The 19,457-nt window shown below is 40.4% G+C and overlaps 2 protein-coding genes across 2 annotated transcripts in view; one reads left to right on the top strand and one right to left on the bottom strand.

The window, feature by feature from the left end:
• Positions 1–390: 390 nt before the first annotated feature.
• fam124b (family with sequence similarity 124B) lies at positions 391–10,644 on the top strand. The gene is made up of 7 exons (XM_030151743.1): positions 391–2,075; positions 2,445–2,476; positions 3,431–3,640; positions 3,970–4,365; positions 4,530–4,726; positions 6,877–7,039; positions 8,316–10,644. The coding sequence occupies exons 1-7, from the start codon at positions 2,005–2,007 to the stop codon at positions 8,924–8,926; spliced, it is 1,680 nt and encodes a 559-aa protein (XP_030007603.1). The 5' UTR covers positions 391–2,004; the 3' UTR covers positions 8,927–10,644.
• A 487-nt stretch (positions 10,645–11,131) lies between these two features.
• Positions 11,132–19,457, bottom strand: part of mmp28 (matrix metallopeptidase 28) — a 28,067-nt gene continuing 19,741 nt past the window's right edge. The window contains exons 6-8 of the mRNA XM_030151744.1: positions 14,125–14,274; positions 12,818–12,985; positions 11,132–11,917 (exon numbers count right to left, since the gene is read on the bottom strand). Coding sequence (XP_030007604.1) covers positions 11,523–11,917; positions 12,818–12,985; positions 14,125–14,274 — 713 coding nt within the window. The 3' untranslated portion in view covers positions 11,132–11,522. The remainder of the gene's footprint in view (positions 11,918–12,817; positions 12,986–14,124; positions 14,275–19,457) is intronic.

Raw genomic sequence — 19,457 nt, 5'->3', positions numbered from 1 at the left:
ATGGTGTTGGGTCCCTCATGACACATTTTAACTTCAGGCCTGCTGTGTGATCAGCCAAAAAAAATCTCCTCTCTCTGAATGGAAAGGTTCCTTTTGGTGCAGGTTGCAAAGAGGATTTTTTTTTCTCATTCTCAACTGCATTTTGAACGGGTGGAACCAGTCTAGCACCATGTTCTAATGTGTACAAATTGTAAAATAATTATTGTACTCACTGCAAAGGTGGATTGTACAGGGCCTTGTTTTCATCATATTAAATGTAGAGTAAAAAAAAAACACGAAGCGCTGGCTTTTTCCTTTTTTCATATTTCATGAGAAGGCCTTAGCTAACGTCTGGAATACTTGCCTCGCTAACCATAATTAAAGCTTAATGTAAATGGTAAACCACACTCAAAATTCCCCATGTTCTCAAGTGGAAATACGCAGCCCTTGGAAGAAGCATTGTTTACTACCACTCTGGCTTTTAGATTGAACCTTTTTCTGCCCTTTCAAAGTCTATATAGTCAAAATTATTTGTCAATTACAGTCTTGCAGTAAATCCTTGAATATTCTTTATGAGATTTATTTATGCTGCGGTTTGTGGTGCTGGTGAGTCTCAGCATATCATGCAGACAGATAATTCTGACATTCAGGGGTTGAAATATTAGAAACACTTCTAAAAACGGAACATAACCTTCAGTTACATGTTACTTACTACTTGTATTAGATGTACTTAAAGTTGGACCCCTACTTCACATTCACGATTTTTTTTTTTAAAATTCTATTATTACAGTCTTGGTAGAACTTTCTGTATTAAATTTTTGTTGCTTGACTGAACATAGATCTTGGGAAATAGTTCTGAGGAAATCGTTTCACCATTGACTGATCACAGTTGTGCTGGGAAAAAGTCAGTTCATATGTACCAGACATTAACTCTCCCACAGTGCAAAGGGAAGCACTTACTCATAAAAATGTAAATTAATGTACACTTGCACATAAAGTTGTAACAATTTTGTTTTCAGATGCATTCCTCTTTGTATTCCCATTTATACACATTAGTAATCACCTTTCACCAGACTGCAATGATCACATACTGAGTCCCAGTTACACTTTATCAAGAATAAATCACATTTTCACAATTACTTCATGAGAAGAGGTAAGAATATTTTACTCCACCTTTATGAGCAACAGTGTAGATGTACATTGCATTGTTACCAGGATGGTAGTTGGACAATCTGTTGATGCTGCAGCAAAGATGCTCATAAAGTTCAGGTTTTACTCCTGGTTTTGGTTTGAAGTCTTGGTCTTTGGAGGATTGAAGATATACAAATGCATATGCAAAAAGACATCAACACAACCCTGACTGATAGATCAACGAAGAATTAATGAGACATTTAGAAATGGGACATATGAATAGACATGATGTTAATTTCTATCAGAATCCATAGTGTTTCTAAAGGATTGTGCCCAGAATGGAACTGATCACTATTGTAATGCTCTTAACAAGCTGTTAAATAACAACGTCTTTAATGGTGAGGGTTTATGGTGTCCCCTCCTCACGTCCCCTGCACTTTTAAATCTGTCCGACCCGTCTGGACCTCCTCCTTTGTCCTCATATTGTTAGACGGATGCCATCTGCTCCTGTTATTACAGACGGCTTTAGAGCTGAGTTCACTCCACTTCTGCTGCTCCCTTTCGCCTTGCTTTGGGGCTCAAAAGTCCTTCAGTATTTACCCACTATTTATACTTTCCTAACAACTGCTGGAACCCTTTAGGTTATGTCTTTTTTTTAATTATTTATTTTCCGGGTGCTAAATTCTAACGGAGCCGATGTTTTATTCTAACGGGGAGTGGAGGGTTGCCCGGTGACGTCAGCGTCCCAACAAGAGTGCCCCCTTTTTTTGGGACCAGGCAGTGGAAAGAAATCAAACAGGATGCTTTTCACTGTCGATCTGGGCTCCTGCAGCCGAACGTAGCCCTAACCTTCTGTCCGGAACACTTTGCCAAATGTGAAAGTTTGTCTGGAGGATGTTTCGAAGAGCACCACTATTAAAAAGAGCCGACAATGAAAACGTGGACTCTGGAGCTGAAACTGCCGAGTGAGTCAACTGTTGTCTCCGCGTTAGCTCCTGGCTAACATTAGCTAGCTAACTTGGCTTTTTATGTGAGACTGCAGTCAAGTACATTTTGCTCAGCTGAGTTAGGAAAATGGGAAGGTTTTGACAGTTTACGCCCGCGGACTTGTTCATTTTCTGGTAACTTCACTGTGGCTTTTTGTGTTTTCTGTATTGTCGATAGTCATTTTTCACTTTTTTAGCTTACGTTAGCTAACAACAGAACGTACGTTGTCATGGTGACAGAAGGGGATGGTTGCCAAACCAACCTCCACAAGATGGAGACATATTTTTGTCTTGTCTCCATGTGAAAAATAAATGATTAATTTTATGTTCTTGTTTTATGTCATTCAGATCTGACTGCAGCAGGATGTCCACATCTGGCAGTGAGTGTGCTACTGTTTATCCATGTGCAGCAGTAAATGAAGGGGGTTATTTTAGTGTTAACACATAACTACTTACATACTTTTAAGGAGGGTAAGATAGTGTGATTTGTCATCCAAGGTACCGGTCTGATGCAGACTTTCAACTGCAATGCACCTGTAGTTAATGCAAGTTCCTTTATTTCAGTAAGCTACTGCACTTAAGCACAATTTGCATATAAATTATCTGTTTTAGTCAGACTACTGTAGTTATTTAGCATATTATAACATGTCATAATTTTATTTCCGATTCTCTGTGCTGTGGAAAAAGTGACTGTTCAGAAATACCTAGTTCTTCAGTCAACAACACTACAAACATCTGATGACTTTTACATAAAGTGGTGTGTTGCTGTAGACCAGGGGTCACCAACCCTGGTCCTCGAGATCTACTATCCTTCATGTTTTAGATGTTTTCCTCTTCCAGCACACCTGACAGTCATTATCAGACTTATGCAGAGCTTGATGATAGCTTTATCATTTGAATCAGGTGTGCTGGAAGAGGGATACATCTAAAACATGCAGGGTAGTAGATATCGAGGACCAGGGTTGGTGATCCCTGTTGTAGACTAAACTACAAAAAGTAGATAGTTGTTCAGATGAGCAGTAAAATGCAAGATTAACTCAGCAGAAATATGATTATGCATATATTACACTGAAAAGGACCAGTTTACTGTCTAATGACTATGCTTCCCTTTTATACAATAAGTAAATTTGTTGATAAAACAAACAGTGTGCAGCAGTTTTCATTGTAATGGAGTATTGTAGTTTGGGTACTTTCACTTAAGTAAAGAATTTGAATAACTGCTGGGGTGTGGCTAGCTAATCATGTATTACAGAGTCTGCTACAGTGATGCCTTGTAGTATTTTCACCTTTCAATTTTGTGTATGCTCACACTCATTATGTGTGTGTTATCTCAGTGGACATCATGACCAGGCGACTCAGACAGCAGCGACAGCAACAGTTGTTGTTAATGAACTTGCATTTGCTGGCTAACCCTGGAGACTCCCTGCTGCTGCAGCACACCCTGGACCGCCTGCTGCGCTGGCTCTGCCCAAGCCTCCGCATCTTCCATGTGTCAGAGAGAGCCTCCCCATATAGAACCTATCCTCGCCTGTGTCCTGTGGCAGGTAAGGATCCTACATTCTACTGTTTATGTGAGATACAATGTTTATTAGTGTATACGTCTTGTTAAATTTAGGCTGACCCTTCAGGCATGTATCATCATAATAGAATTTTGAGGTGTATTTACTTCCTGTGGGATAAAATAATCATTTCGATATGGTGAAAATATATATACTTGTAGAAATCTAAACCATGTTGGCTCCTAATTACCACATTTTTGCTGTGTGTGGTTTAAACACATCACTCCGCCTCAAACTTCCCTCATCAAAATTACATCTGTTTTTGTTTAAAGTTGATTCAATGTAAATTCTTGCCGATGTGTTTAATGTTCCAGGTTACCCGTCTGTGGCTATCACCTTCTTCCTCCATGAAGCTTATGGAGAAGAGCGGATCCTCAAGGTGCTTGACTTTTTCCAGCGCCCACCCTGGCAGTATCACCGCACTGAAAGCTGTGGCAACCGAACTGGAGGGATCCACATCACTTCTAGTAGCTCACCTGCCAACGCCTTGCTTCGGCCCTATCTCCTGCCTAGCAGAGACTTTTACAGCCTGGGTGCAGGGATGCCTGTGTGGGGGGTTCGACCAGTACACTGTGGAGGAGAAATATTACGTGTGACACTGTACAGTGGATACGACAACTACGAGGATGCGGTGCGACTCTATGAGACAGTGTTACAGCGACAGGCAGAGGAGCAGAAGACAGGCTTCTGCTGGTTCACTCTCCACACAGGTAACATGTGTTTTCTGTATTTTTGCTTAAATACTAACAAGTGAATACTAGTAAAAGTTCCTGAACTCCCACTGACCTTAAGAAAAATTAATCATACCAAGTCAAACCAAATGAAATCCAATAGACACACCCTAACTCATTTGGATTTTCTCAACCCCATTCAGAGCCAGGGCTGTGCCTGCAGCTGGCGATAAAGCAGTTGTCACCAGGGGTTCGGGTGGAGCCGTGCAATTCTGCCGTGCTGCAGTTTAGTGTGGAAGAAATCGGCCAGTTGGTCCCTTTGCTGCCTAATCCCTGTACCCCTATCAGCACTACACGCTGGCAGACTGAAGATCTGGATGGAAACAAAGTCCTCTTCCAGGTAGATGCAGTTTTCAATAAACATGGTTTTATGTTGTCTTTAAATAGCTCAAGTAAAGTTTGGAAGAAAAAGCTGTCAGCAAAATGTACTTATGCTGTGTGTTGCTTCATGCCACACTGTAATTCTTGTTCAGTTTCATTTTATTGCTTTATGTTTTATGTACATCACATTATTTCAGTTTTTCAAATGTTTTGAATCTTTTAGTTGATCTCACTTCTTGACATTTCAAAAAATGTGAAATGGTTTAGATTAAAGACCAGTTTCTCTTTGATTTATCCCTGTTTAAATCATGAGGTTTGTAAAACATCAGTGGTTGCTTCTGCCTGAAGCAGCCCTACATTAGCTGAAAGGCACAGTGCTGTGTTGGAAGTTTTACTCTGTGATTATCTCACAGTATCCCAGACCTTTGTTTGTTGTCCTGCTAAAATATGGCCTTGTAGAATGAGGAGTTTCATACATATCACGAAGGTGGCCAGTTTTCATGATGGAACAGCTATTTTCATCTAGAGGGAAAGCAGGAGTTTGAAAAAAGAGAATGTTCAGGGTTGACTTTGTATTATTCAGCTTTATATAAGGCTCAAAATACATTATCATATGATTTAACAAACTGTCAAAATTCATAGAGCATATCTTCCGTTTACATTTATTTTACATCAGCATCTTGGAAAACAAAGGACTATACCATCAGCTATTGTATAATAAGAATAATTATTATTATTATTGTATATAATTTTAATCATGTTTTGCATGATGTAAATAATATCTTGTCCATGCTAAAGTGAACATGTACAACTAGAAGCACTCGGAGAGCGCAGACCTCCGCCAAGGCAGATCAGTGGGCCCTCCTGTGCCCCCCCCCCCCCCGGGTCACCACCAGAATTTAATCATTTGTTCCTTGTGCCAGTATCAACATTTCCTGAAATTTTCATCCAAATCTGTCCATAACTTTTTGAGTTATCTTGCACACAGACAGACAAACCAACGCCGGCAAAAACATAACCTCCTTGGCGGAGGTGAATATATGCAAATATTTTACTTCAATCACTATCTTTGTATGAAAATAAACCACACACTACTAGTGGTTTTGCACAGACTGAACTGTCAAGGGTAAATATAAGTGGAAAAAGATGCCTAATAATTTTAAAGTGAGATGATGTTAGACAGTTAATATATATTGTTAATTTGGACATTTTACATTAGTGTTACTTATTGTTAGTCTCATAGCATAATTGCCTAACTCATACAGAAATGGACAAAAGTATTGGGACGTGTTGCATTCAGGTGTTTCTTTTCTAATGGGTCTGGGATACAAAACAGTAATGACAAATATCATAATATAGTTTTGTATCATGATAAATATCATATTGTTAATTAATATTGATGTTTATATGTCAAATCGATATGAACAGGACATCTAACAAGCTGTAACCATGATGTGTCCCAACATTTTTGTTCATATACTTAATAAACATCAATATTTCCTTAAAGTTTAATGGGAGATTTTTCTTCCAAAGTGTGATGGGAAGAGAGTAGATGGTTCATTAGTAGAAAATTGTTATTTAGTCAGAGCATGAAAAATATTTTAGAAATTTAGAGGTAGAATATCTGAAATCACAGTCATGGATAAAAAAAAAATCAATGTTGAGAGATATTAAAAGTAAGAACCATCTCTGAGGCATTTTTGAAGCAGAGATAATTTAAACCAAACTAACCAATACCATACAATGATATTTATCACAATATAAACCTATGTTATGACCCATTAGAAAAGAAATACCTGAATTCAATGTGTCCCAATACTTTTGTCAATTTGTATATGAGTTAGGCAATTATGCCATGAGGCTAACGTTATGCAGATGAAATGACCTAGTGTCTTTTAGCCTCTGTCCGAATTCTAATGTGTGGACCTGTTGTTTTTCCTCAAACCATTTAAGACCAACCAACAGAAACAGAAAACCATGTCTTCTTTTTTTGTGATTCTGACACAATGAGGTCTATGCTTGACGTCCTACACAAAATAAACTCAAAGCTGTCAAAAGAGCCATATGTTCAATGCGTGTATGTTAATTCTGTCAAAGTGACTTAACTTACTTAAATCTCTCAAGTCCTAGTGGAAATCATAATCCCTGTCCTGTCCTTCTGTGCTGCAGGTGAAAACCCCAGTTCAGCCCCAGAGACCCTTGACCTGTGCTTTCCCCTTGACCTGTCCAAATGTTCCCCCCCGAGGAATTCAGCTCAGGGGCACAGGACAGGGCCACAGTCTGTCACCCAGCAGCCTCACAACCCCCCTGCTCTGGCAAACACACAAGCAAGGTAAGTTCATGGAAGGAAAAGCTGAGCTCTAACTGTATTTGCAATATAATAAACCTGAGCCACATCCAACTAAAGTAATACAATAATACGACTTTGTCTGTGGTGGAACAAGAATTCATATCTTTTATGTAAGTAATAGTATCAATACCACAGTGTAAAAATACTCCATTACAACTGAACTCTGCTAGGAGAATCCTATGCAAGTAAATGTAAGTGAAATAGCAGCAAAATGTATTTGAAGTACTGAAGGAAAGTACTAGTTACATGTCTGACTGACATATTATTATATACATCATTATAGGATAACTAATAGTGAGGCATCAGTTATAAACTGCTGTGCTATAGATCTAGTTTTATATACAGGGAATACACAAATCCAATTTCAGGTTTTGGGGTTTTACCTTAATCTTGTTTTCTGGTGAGTTTTTGGATTGAACTGGTTGTGTGTCAGCTCATGTTGTTAACTCAACATAAGCCTGACTATGCAGCTTTTTATAAGACCTCAGAGACCAAAAGTTTACCACTGGTTTAATCTTAAACAATATTTTTTATATTAAAATTCTTATGCAAGACACTGTGTAACATCTTTAAAAGTGACTAAACACTTATTGGTAGGACATCTTCCTGATTTGACTGTAAGTGATAAATACCTTCTGAAGATCTTTGCTGCTGCAGCAAAAAAAAACAATCACTCTAAAATGGCTTCAACTTGACCCACGGGTACTCGAGGACTGGTTGAAAATTGTTGATTAAATTCACAAAATGGAGAGATTAACATTTATGCTGAGGCTGCAAGATGAACTTTACATAAGATGGGGCAAATGGGTTAGTTTCTTTAAATACAATTAATGTATGGTTTGTCTCATAGTCCTATGAAATGCTTAATAAACTGCTGCGCTAAAAATTTAATTCATTAGGTAACTTGATTGCTATTTCATAACTGTAACCTAAATTATCATTACTATTAGATTGTGACTATTATGTGTTGCTGATTGTTGTGTTCTGTATGAGAAAATGATAAATAACTAATAAAAACTAAGTGTCAAAAAAGGGACTAAACACTGTCAAATACATTTAGTGGAGTAAAAGGTTTTAAGCAGCATATAATGTAAATTATGTGAACGGCACTTGAACAAATATCCAGTATTTAATTACATTAAACCACTGAGGGGTTCATTGCTCTCTAAATATAAATGATTATTATTGCATCGTGAAAAGGTTTCAAACTAACCTTGCAGCTTGTGACCCTGTTTGACCCATCTCTGGTTGTCAATAGAACACAAACTGCGCAGTGACTCGGGTCATGAGAGGCTTCATGGAGGTGATGGCAGAGCAGAGAGTTTTGGGTCAGGAAGCTGCTGCAGCACCCCCCCAGGCAGCTCCTGTTACTCATCCCAGCGCAGCAGCCCTGCCCCAATCTCCACCTCCAATCAGCCCGACTCTCCTCTGCGGCTCCCCATCACACGCTCCCTTTCCCATCTCCTCCTCGAGGAGGACGAGGAGGAGGCGGAGACGAATGTAGACACAGGAGTCCCTGTCTCACCTCGGTCTGTCACGGCAGTAAAAACGATTACTCGCTCTTCCTCTGTGGACCTTTTGATGACTCTCCACTCAGAGAGGCCTGCGGCTGTCGGGGCTTCAGCTGTTGAGGTTCTGGTCAAGGAGCTGAGTGAATGTCTACCACGGACATACACCCACTGTCAAGAGCCCGCTGGCACGTGGGGTCTCTGTGGTTCAGATTCAGTGAGGGGGAGCTGTGGCAGCAGGACGGTGGCAGCTGGACAGAGCCCCTCCAATGGGACCGACAGGACTATTGTTGAGCCCCGTACCAAGCTGCTGTCAGCAAACACACACAGTGAGGAGCAGGTGGATGAGTTCTTCATCTAAATGTCTGACACTATGCTGTGGGAATAGTCACAGTGCAATGCAAAACATATCACATGAAGGAGACTGATGCAAATGAGGACACAGCTGTGGACACAGAAACCAAAGTTCAGCTGTGTGTCTGCATTCTGAAAATGCTAGGACTTTCTCTTTAATTTCCACAAATTACAACTGATTGTACTCCACGCACCGGCTCTGATATTAAGGTGAGTGATGTTTGAAGTGCAGGTAAGAATACTATTATTGAATGTCTAAGGCACTTGTATGTATTTGGGTCCAGTGATTTGGTCTAATGATTGGTGCAGCTATTGTGTTAAAGTGTAACCCTGTGAATAACAAATATGGAGGACATGTGTTGCATTAATGTTCAGTGTTTATGTTGTGGTTCTAAAGTCAGTCTAGGTTTCTTTATCGATTACACCACAGCCAGTTTCCTATTTTTGCATTGCATTTGAAGTGGATGAATACGAGCATAATGTGACCTACTTAATGTTACTGTTGATTCGTTAGAGCTGGTTTAGTCTGACTGTTCACTATATGCATCATTCTCAGTCTGTACCAGCCAACACAAGCCGTAACATCACAAAAGTAATTCAGTGACCATCAGTTATATTAAATGTAAATTTGTTGGTTGCACTTAAAAGAAGTTGGAAGTTTATGAATTAATTGTAGACTACATTTGTGTTATGACCCTGCACACCAACTAAGCAGGATATTGTTTTTCCTCGTGTATGTTTGTATGTGTGAGAATAACTCACAAACAAAAACAGATTGATCCTTATGAGACTAGGTAGGTGTACTGAGTAAATATCTAGAAGTTATTAGATTTTCAGTACTTTTATCTTAAGAATGAATGGACCTGTGAAGAAAGAAAAAGGTTGTGTCTATTGTAAGAGAAGGGTATTTTTTAACCACACAGGGTTTGCATCCCCTCATATGCACTTGATTTTATGTTCTGATGTCAAAGTACTTATTTAAGTCAAAGTGGATTTTTTTTTCTCCATTTGTGCTTCCTCAAATAACCTATAACTCATAATTAGGAAATTCATCCAGTCAAATATTTATATTACTGTGTCTCAAAGCAAAGCAACCTATCTGCATCCTCAGCATGAGGAAATGTTAATTACTGTAAGGGCACCAAAAGCTGAGGGATCAGCTTACTACAGTGAGAGATTAAGTGAAACTTCACATTCTGATGTTCACATATGTTGTAAAGTGGAATTACCTTTAGTGGGTGGCACTGAACAGATGGTCAAACCCACCCCCTTTGCAGTGTTCATGATCAGTGTGACCTACAGACCTGTTATGTATGTCAGATTATGTCATGTATGGAAGAATATGATGCATTTAATGACAAAATGTCGTGTCGCTTTAGTTTGTTCGACAAAACCACTTATGTTACATTTATTCAGCTAAAACTTGAATGAAATCCTCCTCGATTGAGCTCAATCTTATATTCTCCTGTTTTTCTTATGTTTTATGGTCAGTATGTGGAAAAAAGATGATTTAGTATGAACTGTTATGTTGATCTTCCTATGCTTCATCAGGGGATTGTCAATTAATGAGGCAGCTCATGTGATTAACTGTGTATTATGTCTGCGAAAACAGAGCAAACATGCTCTTTCAGGGGGAAATCGGCTGTGAGACTCAAGCTGCCAAACCGTCCAGAGATGGGGAGAAATGTCTGATGGCTTAGAACTAAAATAAATAATAGGAAAACATGGACTGTCTGCTGTGGTCAGATGATAAAGGTTGTGTGTGTTTGACTGATGATTCCACATGACACTTCTGACTAATCCGTGATTTCCATTTGCATTTACAAACTAACGCAGTGATTAAATAACATGTCAACAATTTAACACTATGATAGGATGAAAAGGTCAGAATTGAGTGCTGTGTGATTTGACAATCAATCCTCAGTCAGTCACAATCTACATATGGAACCATCACTGAGGGAAACGCATCATAATTTAATGTTTTATCATGCATCAACACTAATGTGAGGGAGATAATAATAACATTCAACAGTAGTTTATCATCATGGTGTTCAACTTGTGCACCTACCCTGCTCCTCAACATTTAGGACACATAATCCTGTAGTACCTTCGGAGGGTAAAAGCAGCTGAGACATGATGAAACCAGGGCTCTGTGACAAATATATAGGCCTTCCACCAAATCAACAGACATCACACAATTGAGTATTTAACAGTTATTTTTACAATATCTTACAAATATCAGATGAGAGCAGAATGGCATATCTGGTTTTCTGTCATTGTGCAAATGATACAAGCAAAAAAAAAAAAAAAAGACTTAAGCTGTTGTTCCAGCCTAAAATAGTACTTGTTTACTACAGAGTGCTCAGTTCTGTCAAAATCCAAACTATGAATGACAACATAATTGCACAATATAATAAAATTAATCAATGAATTAATGTTAATAATATTAAATGCTCTGTCATGAAAACTTTAACTTTACATGCCTCAAATAAAGTGGGCTTATTTGTGTAACCTTTAAACTTAACTAAAGGAGTAATTGCTTGTTTGGACCATTGTATACAACAAAGTGCACTTTATCTGAAGCCTACAGCTCCCTCTGCTGGTCAAAGGATGTCATTGCTCTGGAGAGTGTTACTACAACCAGTCCAGCTCAGATCCGTGGCCCATTGCCCCTCTTTGGTGACTCGCACCTTAACTGTGTCAAACCTCCAGAACCGCTGCTCCCTGAACAGGAAGAGGCGTCCGTCTGGGCGGGTCAGCGCCCCGTTGGTCCCCTGTGGCACCCCTTTCCAGTCTGTAAGTCTACGGGGGTAGTAGGGCTCCTGGCGCAGGGTTCTGAGGTTCAGGACGAAGTACCGAGAGCCTTTGAAGAGGATCATGTGACCGAGAGGGGCGTAGTAAAAAGCACAGTCAGGGTGGCGTGGCAGACCCATGTCGGTGCTTGTTCTGGGGAAGCCTGGGTCCAGTGCACCGCCCGTGTAGCGCCACATCCTTTTCCCTGAGGAAGTAAAACAAGAGTCACATAAGTGGAAGTTGCTATGAAGTTATGAGTTTATTTTCGATATGCATAACATTTTTTTGTTTTGTGCAGGCTTAGTCAGAATTTAGTTTCATATGTACAAGATTTGTTAAATATTTATGGGAGCTGACATGGGAATTTAAGGTCAGTAGAAGGATGGGGTAAGGAGGTGGGAGTATATAAGCTGAACTTCATCCTGCTTCTTTTTGAATAGGTTTCCTTTTTTGTACTGATTTTTCTTGTGCCGATTTTAAATGTTGATATTTGAAATAAACAATCATTCAAAAGTAATCAAATCCGCATTACATTGTGACATCTTTGTGATTTACGTCTACTGTGCACCATCACATATTTAATCATAAGTAGCTTCACACATTTATCCAATTTCATGAAAATCAAATGCACTTTTTACAAGGATGGAAGATTTTCAAACTCAAGCGTTCATAACGGTACATAACCTTCCAACTTTAAGAGCAGAACGTTGAGTTTTTCTTTGTTTAGAAGAGTATTTCTTATACTTCACTAGACCAAAGACAGAGGTGGAGATGTTTTATTATGTATAAATCATGTGTTAGCAGAGCATCTGTATGAGACAGATCAGTGAATTTAGTCAACTGGGCCCGGTTTTCGGTCCTGAACAGTTAAGTTAAACCTGGCAGTAAATAATTGAAGTGAGTTCCTCATCCTCAGCCCAAAAGTGAACTTGTGAACAGCTGAGCCTGTAGTGCAATATAATACACTCATTCTTCTCTCTTTTTTTTTTTTATAGACAAAAGATTCTATTTTGGGCTTTAACAGATAGTTGAAGGTTTGCAGTAGGTCAGGAAACATCTTTAAAAGGAAGCATTAGTCACATTACTGAGCTCTTTGAAGCGGTACCTTTAAAAAAGTACAACTTGGAGTCGAGTGGAGAGAAGGCGGCGGCTTCGATGGCAGGAGGGAGGTCAGGCCAGCGCTGACGGAGCGGCAGCGGGCCAGTCACAACACCGTCAGCTGACACCATCCAGTGCACACCGCCACGAAACACCAGCACTGTGTCATTCTGGTCTGGAGCCCAACAGAAAAAACGGTAAATGTATGGTGAAGCTAAATGTTTTTAGAGCTTTTCTTGAGTCTCCATTAATAGAGTGGGTGCTCTGCTGTCAAGGATGATGGAGATAAAAGTTTAAAAAAAACAAAGTGAGTGAACCTTTTGTATTAGATTCTCCCTAACATTAACAAAATACACATAGTATGGATTGGCGAGTGGAAGCAGGGGGGAGTGACCAAACAACAGGAGGCAGAGCTGAAGATGTTGAGATTTTTTTTAGGGGGTGACAAGGATGGACAGGATTGGGAAGGAGCACACCAGAGGGACGATTTAAGTTGGACGCTTTGGAGACAAAGTGAGAGAGGACAGACAGACGGTTCAGACATGAGGAGGGATAGTGAATGTACTGGTAGAAGGATGAAGATGGAGGCAAAGAGGAGATTTATGGATGTGATGAAGGAGGACATGCAGGTAGAAGATACAGTGGACAGGGTCAGATGGAAGTAGATGATTTGCTTCCATCTGTAGTAGAATAAAATATACATAGTCCAAGACATTTCTGCAGGACTCAGGTACTTCAGTGTTTAATCCATAAAGACCCAGTGCTACTTTTATGGCATTTCCCAAATGAATTTATCTCTTTATCAAGCCTTTATTAAGTGATTTATCACCATTTATTATAATACTATCCTCTGTATTGTGTTTTTTCAGTAAAAATCAGGAATTTTCACATATTTAACTTACTGACCATGTAGATGTTCATAAAAGATCAGCTTAAAGTTGAGGGTTATCATATCAGAAACAGAGAAAACTGAAGAAAAAGTGACTTTCAACAAAATACATCATTAACTGAACATAAAAACAACTGTCTCTATCCGCTGTCATTGATCCAACTCCATAGGTTTTACTGGTGAATCAGTGTTGTAGAAAATGACGGTGTTTCCATGGTAACTATGGAGCCTCTAAACATCCACATGGGTCATATCTGATGACCATAAAAAGATGATTAACTGCATTTTACACCAATTATTTACAAGTATTGATAGAACTGGTGGATCAACAGGTGTTAAACATTATAGATCAGTAGAAGCATTTGGTTGCCAGTGGTTGTTTGGGTCTTCATGGGTTAAAGTCACAACATGTAGGATGACCTCACCCATAGTGATGGCATCAAAGACGCCCTGGCAGTAAAGAGGTTGGCCTGTGGTGTGAAGCCCTGTGTGGGTCTCCGTGAACTCCCACTCCTGTAGAGCAGCGTGTAAAACCTGACCCGGCAGCCTCACAGGTCGATCACCTGATGGTTTACCTGAGGGCAGAGATAAAGCACAACACCATGAAATAAAAGGCATCAGTCAGAGCTATGAAAGCTACAGATCCACTCCATCTGAGGTTGTTCTCTGATGACAGGAAGCGTTGACGTCTATGTGCAGCCAATCTTAAAGCAATTTAAACATTTTCTGAGTTGAACGGCGTGGGAAAAAATGATCCTGGAAAGAAACCAGACAGTCCAACACTGGAGAATTCTCCCAAAATAGACCAGGATGATGTTAACATTTAAATGGTCTTGTACAGGATGTGGCTCAGTTGATGTATACTTATGGATGACATTTTACTGCACAGGAAATAAACAAATAACAACTGACAGCGCCTTTACTTAACAACAGGCCTATCACTCCTCACACTAAAACAGAAGTCTAGTGCGTTCACGTTTGACCAGATTAGTCTTGAAAAACAGACTCATGGTGCATAAAACTGAAGAACCTACACTTAAAGCAGAACAAAATGAGAAGTGCAATTTATAGAAACAGAGGAGTAAAAGATGATGCTTCAGATATGATGACAGATGTTTGTTTGTGAGGATTTGAACAAACATTTGTGTAGGAATTGGATAAAATCAGCACACCCAAAAAGAGGAAGGAAGAAAGCAGGAAAAGCTGTTACACACACCATGTAATGTGAATCACAGTCTGGTCGGAGTGTGTGAGTGAAAGAGCTGTGGTTTAACCCCTGGAGATCCACTGGATCACCGGTGACCCCTCTAAGCTTGATCATAGACCCCATTATAGGCATGGTATGTATCAGTAAAAGGCTTAGATTACCCATATTTCTGCTATTTGGGCATTTTTATGGAAATTATGAGCATTAAAGAACAATTCATCAAAAAGTTGAGACATGTGGAGGAATATTAATGTTCCTTTAATCCAGATGTAGTCTACAGCAGTGGTTCTCAACTGGTCTGGGTCCCGGACCCACTATCACCCCTAAATGAAAAGCTACAACCCAAATTGATAAAAGGTCAACTTGAATTCATTTAATGAATAGATGGGGTGTTTTGAACCTGAGATAATACAGAATACCACAGTATGCCAACACAAAAGACAAGTTTAATGATAAACCAAATGGACCATCAGGTGGTGATGCTAAAGAGGGAATTATTCTCTTTAACTGTAAATTAGGTACATTTTAACCAAAACCAAAACATGTACACAGTTAAAAATTAAAAGCGTAGTCAGTCAAGCATTAATCATTAAGCTGATATAACAATCAGGACATTTCAGTAACAGACATTTTTAACACACTTGGTATTTTCATGCACAATGAATTTAATTAATAAGCTGCAATTAGTGTTTCTTAACATTATTTTTTGTTCAGGCAAAGGCCCGAGACCCACTGAAAACGGGTTTGCAACCCACTTTTGGATCATGCCTCACCAGTTGAGAATCACTGGTCTACAGCACCATCATGTTTAATTTGCTTTATAATTTATTACCCCACCCCCCGAAGGGCAGGCAAGGGGTAATATTTTTGGTTCAGTTTGTTTGTTTGTTAACACTCTAGCAGCAAAACTTTTGGTTGAATTCATTGCCAATTTGGGTTTATAGATTGCCAGTAACCCAGAATAAATCTAATTACATTTTGGGAACACCAAGTCAAAGTTCAAATTTTTTATGAATTTTTACAATCTTTTTTTTTCCCCCATTCACTTATAATGGGTGAAATTTCAAATGTCAAACAAAATTGATGTTTTTATAATTTACTTCAAACTCTGCTCATACAGTATATAGCAGATCGATGCAAAAAAGGGCTACAATACGTATGAGGGGTGGGGTTTGTTGTGCCTGGCACCACTTGTTTATACATGAATTAACTGATATATAATGAATGATATACATTTTTATTGTATCAGCATCTGCATTATGTGTACAGTCAAAGACACCTATAATTCAATGCCATATCAACAAAATATATTTTTAGTGCAGCTCTAGACTCTGGAGTGAAGTGAAACAGAAATGTAAGTCCCACTCAGAATTTTGTTGAACAAGATACTACAAGTTAATAGTACAGTCCATTTTTCTCATAGTACTCCCTCTGTGCATCATGCTTCAGGGGTTTTTATGTTTCTTGTCACTGAGCAATCAGATGAGGTTAGGTGCTCTGGAGACTGACGTGTTCAGGCTGCCTTATATCTGCTTCTTATCACACCACGATACCAAACACAAGGGATGCTTCACACACGTATATATGCACTGACTGACACACCGACACTCAGATCTTAAAGCAGATGTACTATTTTCACAGTGCCGGCAGTGCTGTCAGCTGAAGTTCTTGTCTATGTCTGTTTGACATTTGTGTGGGAGCAGCTGCTGAAATTCCTGCCACAGGGCAAAAACCAGGTCGATAAGCACGAAGCCGCAACGCATGCCCGGTTTGCTAAATTCCACCTGAGACTGTTAACCCAAGAGTCCTGGATTTTGACTTTATGAGACATTTACAACAAAGCTAACTTGTCCAATGCAGTCCTGAATTCTTTGTGTGCTTTTCATAGAATCTTTTTCTCCAAATATGTACTTTTCCTCATGTTTTTTCATTTTTTGCCATTATATGACAGAAATATATTTTGTTATATCACATGTACTTGTTTCAAAGAAACATAAATAAAAATACTGAGACACATAAAGCATACAAGCAGATTCACCAGTGTCAGCATTATACAGTGGTGGACAAATTTTTTGGACACCCCATGCATTTGTGATATATTGCATTGAGAGTCACTGAACTCTGCCAAGTAATGTTCCATTAAATGTTACTCGTGATGCCTCACCAACATAGGCCTCTATGGAGATGGTGTCCTCAAGCTGCCCATCACCAGTCCCACAGAGGAATTCAAGTGTGCTAAAATACGTCTCCAGATGACGCTGAATGAATCCCAAGACAAGGTGGTGAGAAACAACGCACCAACCTTGGTAACTGGGCGCAAATGGACTCCAGCAGCAGCAGTGGAAGAGGCAACATCAGCTCTCACACATGCTGACATGGTGGGGAATGTTCAGCATGGGAGAGGAGGCCTTGGCCTAAAAACTAGCCGCCCAGCATGGAACAAGGCCGCTGCACCAAGACGGAGGAAGATGGTGGTTGAAGAAATACGCCGTCAGGAGGAGGGTGCAAGGTGGGCCAAGGCGGTCTTCCTTGGTGAACAGGGACAATGGACAAAGTGGGACAATGTGGAGAGGAGGAGGCTCAGCTGGAGAGATGTGTGGACCAGGGAAGCGCAAAGCCTGAGCTGTACCATCAGGGCTACTTACAATGTCCTTCCAACACCAACCAACATCCATCGATGGTTTGGGGAGAACCCAGCTTGTACCCTCTGCTCCAGACCAGCCTCCCTCCGACACATTCTAACAGGATGCAAGGCCAGTCTCACCCAAGGACAGTACACTTGGCGCCACAACTGAGTCCTAAAGAGCCTTGCAGCCACCCTGGAAGTTAAACCAGCTGTCATCAACTCCCTGCCACTGCCAGCGTCCGATCCCCCATGGTCAACTGCCTTTGTCTGTGAAGGAGCTAAACCAACTAGGAGTAGCTCTGCACAGGCAGAGAGAGGCCAGCTGCACTTAACGCGTGACTGGAAGATGCTGGTGGATATTGGCCAACAGCTGGTGGTTCCTCCAGAGGTTGCCATCCCCACCTTAAGACCTGACCTGGTGCTCTGGTCCACCTCCCTAAAGAAGGTCTACATTATCGAACTCACCGTACCCTGGGAGGATTCTGTGGATGAGGCGTATGAAAAGAAACACCTGCACTATGCTGATCTAGCCGCTGAAGTACAACATCGCGGCTGGAACACAGAAGTTCACCCAGTGGAAGTTGGATGTAGAGGGTTTGTGTCAACATCTACCACAGAACTCCTTAGAGACCTGGGAGTAAGGGGCCAGGGCCTGCACAGAGCCATTAAAGCTGCATCGGAGGCAGCAGAAAGAAGCAGTCAGTGGCTCTGGATAAAGAGAAACGACACCACTTGGGCCCCCAAGTAGTAGGTCAGGGTTGGGGTGTGGTCGGCTCGGGCCTGGCTCGGGGGATGGGGTGCCCTGCTGGGCGTAGGCGTGGGACGCAAGCTGGGGCTGATCACCCTGTAGCTGGCCGCCTCTGGTGAGGGTGTATAGTGTGAATGGCCGAAACACCAAATGATCTGGAGGAACACTACTGATGACGTGGCCCCCTCTGCTTGCCCTAGGGGGTGTGTCCTGTTCCCTGGGTTGAGCCTGGGCTGGATGCAAGCCTCCTGTTTGTGGGTTCAATTTTCTGACTTTCACCAATGAACTCTTGTCTGTGCTCGCACAAAGGGTATCAATAACTTATCCTGTGTTTCTGTACATGCTCCCCTCTGCATGTGCTCTGTTCCGACAACTTCAAAACTGGATGTTTCAGCAAGTTAATGCCCCTTGAAACACATCCAGGGCATGACATGGTGAACCTGTCAGGAATTTAGTTTTGTTATTTTTTTTTCTTTTTAACAATAAATTAAAAAAAAAAAAATCATCAATCAACCTTTAGAAACACAAAAAAACATTTTTCTGCAAATATTTCAAGACAATATTTGAGATTGGGTACAATTTTAAGGGTGTTCAAAAACCTTTTTCCACTATTCTAGGTAAAAGTCAATAAGACGCCACTACTGATTGCTGCTTCTTATTCTTAATGTCTAGTATGGGCACATAATACAGTAAATTAACTTGACTTGACAGTGATTGGAATCGGTATGGATTGAGGAGGCATGAAGGGGGAAAACCTTCTACTTACTTGCAAAACAACAACAACACACCTGACAAAGATTAGAAAAACCTGCCCCTGCTGCATAAATTTTCTAAAACTATTTAGCCAATTACTCACTTTATGCACAGTAATAAAAGGACAATTGTAGCAGCAGGAGAAGAAACATAACAGTTAAAGTTGAGGTTCTATGGAGGGTGTTCATGGATGGATGTTAGTTGGCGGTGTGGTGGGGGTATTTCCATCCTGCTGAAATGTGTTCAATAAACTCTCCATTTTGCACTAGCTTTGGTATATGTTTCTCAACTGCTCTCTTTAATTGCTCAGGTATTAGTGTGTGCTCCCTGAGGTGTTTCAGGTAGTTTAAGAGGCTTTAAATGGTGATCGCTGATGGCTTCCAGTGGTGAAGTAGTAAGGCTATACTACGTGCCCCCATCAAAG

This window comes from Sphaeramia orbicularis, chromosome 13 (assembly GCF_902148855.1).
Source record: "Sphaeramia orbicularis chromosome 13, fSphaOr1.1, whole genome shotgun sequence".
Lineage (NCBI taxonomy): Eukaryota > Metazoa > Chordata > Actinopteri > Kurtiformes > Apogonidae > Sphaeramia > Sphaeramia orbicularis.
The sequence above is the reverse complement of the archived record's forward strand: the minus strand, read 5'-3'. Positions and strand labels throughout refer to the sequence as shown.

Bases quoted from the DNA above. Each gene is read 5' to 3' on its own strand.
- fam124b (XM_030151743.1), top strand. From the start codon at position 2,005: ATGTTTCGAAGAGCACCACTATTAAAAAGAGCCGACAATGAAAACGTG. The intron at 4,366-4,529 runs GTAACATGTGTT...AACCCCATTCAG, and splicing joins CTGGTTCACTCTCCACACAG to AGCCAGGGCTGTGCCTGCAG. The intron at 4,727-6,876 runs GTAGATGCAGTT...TCTGTGCTGCAG, and splicing joins GAAACAAAGTCCTCTTCCAG to GTGAAAACCCCAGTTCAGCC.